This window comes from Dendropsophus ebraccatus, chromosome 1 (genome assembly GCF_027789765.1).
Source record: "Dendropsophus ebraccatus isolate aDenEbr1 chromosome 1, aDenEbr1.pat, whole genome shotgun sequence".
Lineage (NCBI taxonomy): Eukaryota > Metazoa > Chordata > Amphibia > Anura > Hylidae > Dendropsophus > Dendropsophus ebraccatus.
The window spans coordinates 198,796,236-198,808,497 of NC_091454.1; the positions used below are offsets into that span (position 1 = coordinate 198,796,236).

Here is a 12,262-nt window from a genome sequence, read left to right on the forward strand (position 1 = left end):
TCAGCATTTCTGTCACTAGTATATGCTCCCTTCATGTTAAGGCGGCATTAACCTAGTGACAGATTCCCTTTAATATCTACCGAAAGTCGCTTTACCAACAATCTACATCTCCTGTGCAGACAATAAAGAAATTCAGTGTAGTGTAATACTGCAGTCTCATACTTTCTTCCATTTATCCTCTTCTTTTATGTTAACATTGTACATTTTATAGATTATCCAGATGTAACATACATAGAAGGAAGTGGGACTGCAGGATCAGACTACAGAGTTTGTTGTCTGTTACCATGGAGATACATTAGGAGCGGTAGAAGCGAAACGGTAGAAGATTGTTAATACAGACTCACAGCAAACGTGCTTCACTTCTTATTTTATGTGCAAAGAGAGGATAAGAAAAAGCTAGTTAAGCCACGCAGATCCTTTTAACAATTTGCTAGATCGTGACATGAAAAAAGCAGTAAGTTCCAAGACGTCTTTAAAATGAGTAATACTTTTCCTGACTGTGGTATAACAAACAGCTGTGTCTCTTGATCACTTTCCAAGTTTTTTTTTCTTAGTGAGGTAGCTAAATTCCAGCTGATAAACACCCTAGGCCTTGTCACATTTTCTGTCCACGTTTTGAGGATGAAACGCAGGAAGCATTTATAATCTATTGCTGAGCTGGCTATAAGCCAGAACGCGGCTGCAAAGATCGTGCCACTGCAATCTGGAACTCATGGGTACGTAAATGGATATGCCAGCATATTGTAAATGCTTCACAGGGGAGTAGTTACAGCATATTCTGCCCAATGTGGGAGTCTTGAAATCATCCAACACTGAGGCTCAGGATGATTCCTGGAATAGTTGTGGCACTATGTGAGTTCTGTGTATTATCACTGTATGTATGCTTACATTTAGGCCCTGCTCACTCCATATATCTTTACGTTTTTATGCATATTAATCATTTCCAAACATAAACTGCAATGGTTCCATAGATTCTATGGGAATCCTTGTGTTTAGAGATGAGTGAATTTACAGTAGGAACAAAGCGAAGCACTTCGCTCATGTCGGGATTCTGCACATAATGCTGCAGACTTTGTAGTCTGCTCTGCTCCACTCCTGGGTCCTGGGAAAAGCTGGATCCAGTTCTGGGAAACGTTTCCCAGGACTGGATCCATCTTAGGGTGGGTTTACATTGAGGAATTCTCGCAAACTCAGCGGAATTCCGCCGCCTGCACGCGCATCTTTCCGCCGGCTTCATAGACACCATTCTATGGGTCGGCGAAAAGAATTGACATGTCATAGAATGGTGTCTATGGAGCCGGCAGAAAGGCACGTGTCCGTGAGCGCGTACAGCCGGCGGTATTCCACAGAATTTATCCGCGAGAATTCCTCAGTGTGAACCCACCCTTATGCAGCAACCGGGGAGGAGCAGCATGGAGCAGAGCAGACCACAAAGCCTGCAGCTTGATGAGCAGAATCTCAAAAGGAACAAAGCGCTCATCTCTATTTGTGATCTAGCAAGTAACCCTAATACTTAGATGTATTTAAAGCTTCCCTCCAGGCTCCCGCCCAGGCTAGTTTCCCAAGAGCGCAGTACACATGCCCTTAACTGCAGAATGACCCAGCCTGATCATAGGTTTAATGACCTGAATTCATAGCATCATAGTTTAGGTTACGAGTTTGGGTCACTAAACCCATGGTCATCAGCTGTAATGCCCTCTTGTGAAACATATGCATGTAATGATCCCTTGTGTATACTGACTTGTATATCACTTCTGAGCACTTGACTGAATAGTCAGGATAATGAAGACCACAGACAATGGGGAAGATTTACTAATACTGTCTAATTCTGAAGACAGTATAAACATAAGGGGACATGTATCAAGCGGCGTATTTTATTATTTTGGCGGAAAGTGCCGATGTGCGAATATTTTATGCGCAAATCGGCACTTTCCGCCGCGTACGCCAGGGGGGGCGGGAAGGAAGTGTGGAGCGGCCGGAATGGGGTAGGCGCGGACTCAGAGTCCGCGCGATTCATCTTTAGTTTTGGAAAAAAATACGCAGAAAACCTACTCCAGCTCTCAGCTGGCGTAGGTTTTCTGCCGTGCGCACAGGATTTATGTAGAGGCATTCTGCCTCTACATAAATCTCCGTAGTACCGGAGCTGCGGAGACATTTTTAAATCTGGCGCAGAAAACGTCGGACTTAATAAATGTCCCCCAGAGTGTACCTGTCACCAAAAACAACTTCTGATATGGCACATAGAGATGTAAAATGTTTTTATGGGTTGGGGTCTATATTTTTAAACGTGACTGATCAAGAGAATGAGTTGCCGTGCTAAACTTAGACTTCTCCTGACTAATGGTGTGTACACAGAGAGATTTATCTGACAGATTTTGGAAGCCAAAGCCAGGAACAGACTATAAGGGCCCTATTCCACTGGACGATTATCGTTTGCATATCATTAACGATTAACGATCGCAAACGACCACTATTGCGAAAGACCTGAAAACGTTCACTCATTTCCATTGAACGATAATCGTTACTTATGATCGTAATTGCGATCGTTTTTTCTTCGCTATTTATTCGCTATTGCATTCGTATCTATTGCGAACGACCGAACGATGTCTTATTCAACGCGAACGATTTGCGAACGAGCAACGATAAAAATAGGTCCAGGTCTTATAAAGCGATCAACGATTTCTCGTTCGGTCGTTAATCGTTAACTGCATTTCAACCGAACGATTATCGTTTAGATTCGAACGATTTAACGATAATCTGAACGATAATCGTCCAGTGGAATAGGGCCCTAAACCAGTAACAGGTCATAAAGGAAAGACTGAGATTTCTCCTTTTTTCACATCCATTCCTGGCTTTGGCTTCCAAAATCTGTCAAATAAATCTCTCTGTGCAAACCATTATTGTCCTGATCAGTCATTGTCTGATCCCTCAAATCCCAACTGACAGAGCTTTTGATAATGTCATATCAATCTGACATAAAAGTTTTTATATGGTGACTGTCTAAAACTGCACCAGATTCATCACGGTGGCACATCGCTTATTCATTTCTGAGAAGGAGGGGGTGAGAGAAATTTTTTCTCTATAACCAATGAGGGTTCCATTACATAAACTCACCTGAAAGAAGTAGTCTCCAGGAGCCACATCTGTGATATCTATCCACTGACAGTCAATATCGTGTCTGTAGACGTCCCAGCAGCCGACGCTGATACCTTGTTCTCCAAAGTTAGCACATACATATTGCTTCTGGACATCTGGGGAAAAAAAGTGATAAGTATGTGTGAGATGAGAAAGGAGGTGTGATATAAAGCTGGAAGTTCAGTGCCCTCCAGACAATGGAATGGATGTTCGTTGAGAAGGGACATGGACATATGAGAGTCAGTAACTTGGATGGAGTCTTCCATACCTGTTTCACATTCGGAGTCCTCCAGGCAGAAGCTGGCCTTGTGTCCCTCAGCTATCTTGGTTCCATTTAAGCTCAGTAGGTCGTAGTGCGTGAAGACCTCCATGCTGTGGTAGTGGCTGAAAGGAGAAAATTACGGATTCTATCAGCACCATAAACCTTATGTACCAAGCTACTCAGTGAAACATATATACTGGAGAAAATATGGCATAAACTTCATATGAACAGGTATAGTAAAACACAGAAAACTGCACTGTAATAAACACCTCTAGTAGCTGTGGACAAGATGAAAAAGTACAGATAAAAACAACACGTTGGAAAAGCAATAAAAAGATCTTGGCCTTGTTCAGATGAGATATGACTTTAATTTATCAGTTTACCCCCACCCCCTAAAACATAGGACATCTACCTTCATCTGTAACAAACACATCAGGACTTGATAAAAGACAAACAAACCAGCTGCATGGCCGAACACATTACAGATGGAAGAACTAAAAAAGAAAGGAGAACTAAAAAAGAGAGAGCCACAACAGTGATCAGCACGTGACTCGTCCCTGACCCTCGGAGTGCCTCTAAATACTGAGATGATGGGCAGATAGGAAACCCTTTGTGCTGTCTCTATAAGTAGGGGTTTGGGCTGCGTTTACACGGAACGATAATTTGCCCGATCGTACGATTAACTATTTCGAATTAACGATTTTTTTTTTATAACGATCAGCGTTTAGACGGAACGATATATCGTACGAAAAATTCGTTTTGCGATTGCTTAAGCCTATCTCGCACATAGGAAAAATCGGTGAACGACTGTTTACACGGAACGATCTGCGAATTATTTGCGAACGACGATTTTAGAACATGTTGTAAGATCAAAATGAACGATTTATCGCTCGTCGCTTGATCGTTCGCTGCGTTTACACGTACGATTATCGTTCCGTGTAAACGCAGCATTAGATGGGCCAATAATAAAGAGACTAAGGGCCACATGTATCATCCTGCGAACGGATGATTTTCGGCGGAAAGTGCCGATTTGCGTATTTTTTTATACGCAAATGGCCGATCTGCGAATAAAATATTCGCAAATTGGCACTTTCCGCCGAGTACGCCAGGGGGGGCAGAAAGGGGGCGTGTAGTGGGCGGAACGGAGGGCGCGGACTCAGAGTCCGCGCGATTTACCATCCGTTCCGCCCAAATATACGCCGAAAACCTACTCCAGTCCTCAGCTGGCGTAGGTTTTTGGCGGTGCGCACCGGCGCGCACGGGATTTCTGTAAAGGCAGTCCGCCTCTACATAAATCTCCGTAGCGCCGGAGCATTTTTAAGTCCGGCGTAAAAAACGCCGGACTTAATAAATGCCCCCCTTAATCTGCCAAAGATTTGAATCCAAAGTCAGAAACAGACTATAAACAGAGATCAGGTCATAAAGGAAAGAGTGGGATTTCTCCTCTTTCCAATCTATTCCTGGCTTTGGCTTCAAATCCTTTGCAGATAATCTGTAAAATAATCTTTCTGTGAAAATGGACCCTAATAGAGACAGTGATCAGCTGATGAAATGATCATCCGCTGATCGTTTCTTTAGGTCGAGACCTAAAATAATCTACGAGAGGCACGCATTGCTGCGTGTAATAGCGATGCCCGGCCGATGGCTAATGATTGTAGTATAAAATAATATAAAAGTATTTACTTACCTTACCTTGTACCCCATGTCCTCGGGCCTTCCCTGATCTCTGCAGCTGCAGCTCTTCCTTCTGTTTCGGTCTCTTCATTGATCGGCCGCTCAGCCAATCACTGGCCGTGGTCCTGTCTGAGGGCAGTGATTGGCTGAGGGGCCTGTCAATGCAGAGACGGGAACAGAAGCCAGAGCTGAAGGGATTGGAAAAGGCCTGAGGACAAGGAGGAACGTGGTAAGGTAAGTAAATACTTTATTTTTTACACTAAAGGTAGGGGCTGCATGGACATTGCTGATGATGTCTGTGCAGCCCTTGCTGTCTGATAGTCAACCCATGTAATGGCTCATCTAGCAGATTGGCGCTAGTTTATGATCGGGCCGTGTAATAGGACCCTAACAGCTATCTGACAGTGTCAGCAGTTTAGAATGTGAATTGCAGCTGACAGATTCCCTTTAATTGGAGATTAGGTATTACATGGAACCCATTACAACAATGGTCTGTCCAAGTAAGGAAAGCATGCGATGTATTCACAGCAAGAAGCAGTCTTTGTAGCAGCACTACGCTCTGCCTGGTAGGAGAAAGGTCCAGACCAGATGTTTAATAAGGAGATGTCTAATATATACAGAAGTGTAGGATCTTGTATACAATAATCTGTAAGTATAACAGGAACAGGTTCCTGATCTGCTGTGACATGTACAGTGCCACCATATTATCATGTTATATTACATCCAGATACTTTAAGCATCAAGTTTATGACCCTAGCGTCTAGCGTGAAGACCAGACTTGATATACTATAGCTATCCCATAAAGAATCTGTAAGGACTGGATGTCTGCAAGAGGCTGCCTAAGGGCAGGGAGTGCACCATACAAAGTATTCTGGTAAAGCGTGATGGATGGTTGATATGATCATTATACAGGAAGCTGGATTGTGATAAAAGCAACTATTTAATAAACTGAACTGATTATGTTTAAGAGAACACGTTAAGATTTTTAGAGGCGATATTACCGAGACATGTCCCTGCATATACTTCAGAAGGACGTGATGTTGTCCCTCGGTGGAAAAAAACAACAAGCTCCACCAGATAATTGGCAGCTATTTGTTGTTATAGGGGTCAATTAAGTTCTCTCATTTTAAGGTGGGTTTATTATCCACCCCTGACACCTGCATTTGTCCCACCCTTCAGCACAGCATGTTCTGTACCTTGTCCCAAATAAACTCTACGTGTTCCTCTCCGACTATTGGGCCTGTACCTTTACTGCCCAAAGCCACAACACACAGAATCCACCTCCCCACCTCATACCACCTGGGCCATGGCTTTACCATAGTTATGCAGCCACCCCACCCGGTTCTGGAGCTGAATGCCAGGAGCACAAGCAGGTCTTTATTCATATTCTGTATTCCTCGACTCCGGTCTGGGATGTCCTTTATAATGTATAATTAGGTGGTGGGATGTACTGAAGTGCAGCTTGGCCCGGCCGCTCCTCCATACTATATTTAAGACTTGTTTTGGCCTCCATCTGCTTGGAAACTCTACATTTAGATCAACTAATCTAATTCAGATCAATAGTAAATAAGTGCAGAAAGGAGTATCAGGTTCATGAGGGCAGGAAGGGGAAATGTTCCAGGTAGAAATATTTTTATTTTAGGAGGGAAGTAAGGTTTATTTGTGTATCAGATAGGCTCAATGGTCTAATCTGTTTACTGGAACAGTTCTGCACTTAGAAGAAGGTAAAAGTGACTGGACGGGAAGTGGGAAGGCATATTTGGCATTCCAGCCAGACTTATTTCTTGCTGATATTTAGATGGGAGTAATAAAGGTGAAATTTTGAGCCTCTATCATGAACACAAGTCTTTGCTCGAGCGTGGGTCTAATGACCCAAAATTGAGATTTGTACTACACCCATCTGAAACCACATACCCTCTGACTGTAGGGACAACAGTGATCACTGTTCGCTTTGGAATCACCCTTTGCAAACACATCTTCCCGTAACATGGGATATAAGCAATTACTGTCTCGGAGAAGAAGCCACTAGCCTGAATATAATCAGGAACCATCAGTGTTGGACTGACCAATCTCTAGTGGGTCTGGCATTGACCGAGTTGCGTGCCAACTTGGACCCAGTGGCAAAAAGAGATGCCGGATGAAATCTTAACCATATGTCATAGTTCTGCAATTTAACCATTACCATTTGATTTGGTTGTGGTCATATTTCCATATTGGTATTGGATAATGCATATGTTCTATGTTATCTGCAAACAACACTTGATTTTGAGAGTTTCTTGAACCACTAAATCCTTACTTACCGGTGACATTCATGCCATACCCATGCATGGCGCCCAGCCTTGGGTCGGAAATCAGCTTGGCCATTGTTGTGTATCTGAGAGCTAAAACGCAGCAGCCGGCGGTATCCTGTGGTGTAACTGGTGCGGTCAGCTGTGGAGGAGAGGCAGCGCTCTTCATGGGCACACTGGAGCATAAACATCGGTCTGTCCTCCAGGTATGTTGTCTGCTCAACCAATGGGGCATTAAGGACCAAATCTGGCGCAGCTGTTGAAAAAATAATGTCAGGTTGTTCATCTCAAGTCACGTCGAGACTTGCACATGCTGTAGAGTTACTAAATACCTACTCTCTGCACAAGCCACTCCGGCAGCAAAACGTCCTCCACCTTTGGGACAGTTGAGGTTGGACCCATCATGTCTGCAATGTGCCAGAGACATCTCTGTGCCTGAACATTTGACACCGCTCATGATGACGTCATCTGCTGTGACATCCCCCTGCCAGTACCACGTTTCCTGAAGAGACAAGAGAATGCCATTTGTCAGATTGTAAAGAAGCTACCACTTTTTGGTGCCAATGATCCACCATATTGGTTAAGAAACTAGACTAACAGGGATACCAGTGGACCATGAAATATGATATTAAGCCACTGTATGACCAGTGCTAAATTATTACATCACAAGGATTGGCTACTAGTAATAAGTGGCTACTATGTCTTCAGAGAATAGGCACTGCTGTTGCTAATTTATCCATTATGAATAGACTTGGCATGGGATGTAGAGGGTTAAATAGAGAATAAAATGTTATTTGGCACACAAAGTAGTCCGGAAAGCCACCAAGCACCATCAATATCAAGGCATGAAGTCAGCGTGTAGGTGCCATGAATGGTGAATTATAATAATTAGCTGTAATAACCCTAAGGAGTCTGAACAGTTACATAAGTGGCGGGTGTAACCCAGAGGAGTCAAAATAGATTAGAATATTAAAAATAGCAATGGCATCGAGCCACAGCGAGTTAGAAAAGGTCAGTGCAGTATGAAATATTCAGTGCTTACCTGGAATGCATGGCTGGCGAAACCCAGTCCTAGCTGCCTGCACACAATCATGGCCTCCAATGTTCCCCAGGTGTCACTGCACACAGTGCCCCATTTCAGGGTGCCATTACGTTCCATCAGCACCTCAACTCGCCCCTCGTAGGGGTTACGGCCTCCACTCAGACGGACCTGCGTAGAGACACAATCTTGGATGAGTTACATACTCAAGGCGGAATGTAGTTTTGGCATGGCCAAAATGTAGACCAGACTACTGAACCCAAACTGAACAGGAACAGTGGTAGGCCCAACATTTTTGCATTATGTCACTAGATGGCATACCCCCAAGTATAGCTAAGTGTAATCATGGCTTTTCTTGTAAAGGAGAACCAATGAATGAATAATGGTGGCATCACCAAGAAGGGATCTCTACTAAAGGACTATTGTTGTGAACCATTGGATGTTATCTACCTAGCAATCCTAGTTTATCTCACCTGATTCTGAAATCCCATGGCCGGTACATTACACCTCACCCCCGCATCTTCCTCGTGGTTACAGCTGGTGGAGTGCATATTAAATTTGCAGTCTATAATTGACTTTTCAAAACCAGTACACTCGATCTCACTCATATGGATGTGACCCATTCCTAAGAAGAGACAACAAACTTCATCACTTTTTCCATTCTTGTAGTATACAGTAGAACATACAGTATATTACTGATAACTTTTATATATTACCTTGCCCTAACTGCGCTCCCACCAAGGCCTCCTTGGCGCTTCCAAACCCGAGTTCCCTGCAGACCACACTGGCTGACACCAAGTTCCACCGATCGTCACAGATGGTTCCCCACTCGTTGTTCTTCAGGACCTCAACTCTTCCTTCTCCAATACCTGCTCCACCCCTCAGACGGACCATTGGCTGCTATAAAGTAGGGTTAAGAGAATACCAGTTAGACATTTCTGGGATTGGTATTGGTGGGACCATATATTTTGCCATCTTTCATTTCAGGTAATTTGTGTATTGGTGATATAAACCCCGTTGTACCTCTTGACGGAACGCTTTGCGGAAGCCGCTGTTTGGACTGGGGGCGAAAGCTCTTCCAGGAGTGCAGCTAACCACAGCGGGCATCCCACCCGAGCAAGTCTGGTTAGTGGTAGGATCAGGGGTTAGTATTCCACCCACAATGCAGGAGGAGAGATGCGCCTCACTTCCGGTGCAGTTAGCAGAGAACCGCCAGTAGGTGTGCTTCTTTCGAGTTGCAAACATTCTGGAAAAAGATGAACTTCTATTAGTGTGAGTCTAAAAATTATAGTCATATGTTTCTATACACATCAACTATGGATACTGTAGGCTCTTCTTAGTCTGGATTAGAGTTGAGCAGTACTCAAGCACGCTTGGTTCCGATTGTTTGGCATTTGATTACTGGTGGCCAAAAAAGTTGGATGCAGCCCTAAGGAGTTCGGGAAAACATGGATACAACCATAGGCCCTAAGCTGTATTTCATGTTTTCCATGTTTGAGGATAGTCTACTTACTTGTACACCTTCAGGTTGTATCTCCTCTCTCCGGGGAAGCCAAACATGCCACATATTACTCTGCTGTTCTTCTGGGTCCACTGGGTGTCACACACTTGCTTCCAGGTACCATCTGCCTTGACCTCTACATAGCCCTCTGTTACAGGAACACGTTTTCGGTATGTGGCCAAGATCGGGCGTATACGTACATCTTCCACATGGATTTGCAGATCCTACCATGAAAAAAATATATCATAAAGTAAATTTTACTCTTCATAGGCTTTAATGAAAGTACTAAGTATAGGTGATGGATGACTGTGCATAACATGGAGAATCGCTATAGAAATATGGGGTCAATGTGTCATAAAATTCTGCATCCATTACTTATTCTGCAATGAACATCTCTGGGGGTGTGACTCATCTTACGCCAGAAAAAATCAGAAATTACTCAAGAGAATATGACATACAAAAAGTTTCCCATGACCACCCTGACCTAGAATTAATACAGGATGAGTCGAATGTCTCAGGACACCCTATTATTTCAGAAGGGAAAGGGAAAATGACCCCCTTCAAGAAATGGGGGGGCAATCTTTTTGGCTATAGGAGCCATCTTGAAAGCTGTCATATTTGATCAAGAGCAAGTTTTTCTAATCGGAAGGTGGTCATGTGGCATATCAAAGAATACCATTCATTTTAAGGATCACAAAGGTCTTAGCCCCTGGACCCCCACAAGTATGAAGGCTCTAACAATGCCCTTACTGAGTATACAAACAACAGTGTGATAGATGATATCATAACCCTAGATTAAGATTAGCTGAGACTATATTGTATGATGATGGACAGTACTCCATAAGTAAGACAGTAAGACCTGGACAGTGTCATCTTCATGGTTCAATTTATTTCTAGGTTTGTGGGTCATGAGGTTACTAGTGACCAACAAGAAGATGCAGCTGAAGCGATGTGGTCTGTAATTGCCATTGCAGAGAGTGTTAGCTCAGCAGTCTAGCAGAGCGTCCGGGATAACAGAGGTCTCTTATAGCTCATCCCACACACCCTGAGTGAGTCACAGGCAGCGTTCCACTCTACGTGACCACAGCAGAATGAAGGGGGCGGCTCTGTCCTATAGGGGGTGTCTGACAGATGTCTGTTTAACCCCACAGGACCTGTATACACACACAGATGTATTGTACTTTATAGATGTCTCTTTCCATTCTAAAAGAAAATACTTTAAATTAAGGTAAATTCAGGACAGACGTTCAAACTCCTCCATATAAATTTGCCGGAGGTGCTTTTACCATCTAGACCTCATTCCGGATACAGTGGATGGGATTACACCATCAGGTATACATAAAGAAACCGGCACAATGTAGAACCAAATCCTGAGAGCCAATAAGACCCCAATGATCTGCTCTACATGCAGGTGGTATAGTAATAACTTTTGGATCCGTTACCTATAACCCAATATATTGGTCACTAGTTAGATAATGGGGCCAAGAAAAATTTACATAACAAGACCAGGGATGTACAAAGTTAGGATCGGGCCTGTGAGCAATAAAAGCCCTGTCCTAGTTTACGCCACCACCCAGTAACACTTCTTTTAGACGACTACCCACTACTTTGGACCTCTATAGGGGGGGTCTTCTTGAAAAAAATTGGCAATATGTCAGTGTAACATGAAATAAAAAATTTGGTCTAGATAAGGAGGTTGTCTTCTCAAAGAGGTGGTTTTACTGTACGTAGACGGTAAATAATAGCACCCAGTAGTACCAGTTCACACGTGTAGGCCCACAATGTCTGTAGGTAAGAAAAATTGACCCAACAAAAGCTGTTGCCCCCATTCGAGGACTGCTAAATTTGCTGCCTCTATGTTACATATACCGACAATTCACAATACTACCGCCATATAGTACCACGGTAGTATTACAGACATACAGTAGATGCCCTAGTAGGGGCCAAACCAGTAGGATGAGTAATGAAATGCAGCAGTGACAATGCTGTTACCTCATGACTTTCTATGAGGGGTGCGGAGATGAGAGGCACTTTCTTCAGATATTCATAGAAACCATACCAGATGGGTATACATGGAAAAGAAACTAGAATTGGGTAAACAGGGCTTATCGTCACTGAATAAATGATGAATAATCTAGGGAAGAGCTGAGTTAGAGTCTAAATATACCGCCACACACTCTCTCAGTGTTGAGCTGTGTACACACAGTGTGCAGATGGCCTGCTATATATACCATGGCTAGCCCTCTGTTAGATGTGACCGCACTCTCTGCAAACAAAGCTTCTTCATGCAGAAGAGACGCTAAACTTGTGACCCAGACGCTTCACACGACATCCAGACCAAGCACTCCGGGCTTCAATGCCAG

At 43.6% G+C, this 12,262-nt stretch overlaps 1 protein-coding gene across 1 annotated transcript in view; it reads right to left on the reverse strand.

The window, feature by feature from the left end:
- The window catches only part of LOXL2 (lysyl oxidase like 2), a 49,028-nt gene that overhangs the window by 1,579 nt on the left and 35,187 nt on the right, over positions 1-12,262 (reverse strand). Inside the window, exons 4-12 of the mRNA XM_069944320.1 lie at positions 9,912-10,123; positions 9,422-9,644; positions 9,115-9,298; positions 8,872-9,023; positions 8,402-8,569; positions 7,696-7,861; positions 7,372-7,615; positions 3,404-3,519; positions 3,115-3,251 (exon numbers count right to left, since the gene is read on the reverse strand). Of these exons, the coding sequence (XP_069800421.1) occupies positions 3,115-3,251; positions 3,404-3,519; positions 7,372-7,615; positions 7,696-7,861; positions 8,402-8,569; positions 8,872-9,023; positions 9,115-9,298; positions 9,422-9,644; positions 9,912-10,123 (1,602 nt within the window). The remainder of the gene's footprint in view (positions 1-3,114; positions 3,252-3,403; positions 3,520-7,371; positions 7,616-7,695; positions 7,862-8,401; positions 8,570-8,871; positions 9,024-9,114; positions 9,299-9,421; positions 9,645-9,911; positions 10,124-12,262) is intronic.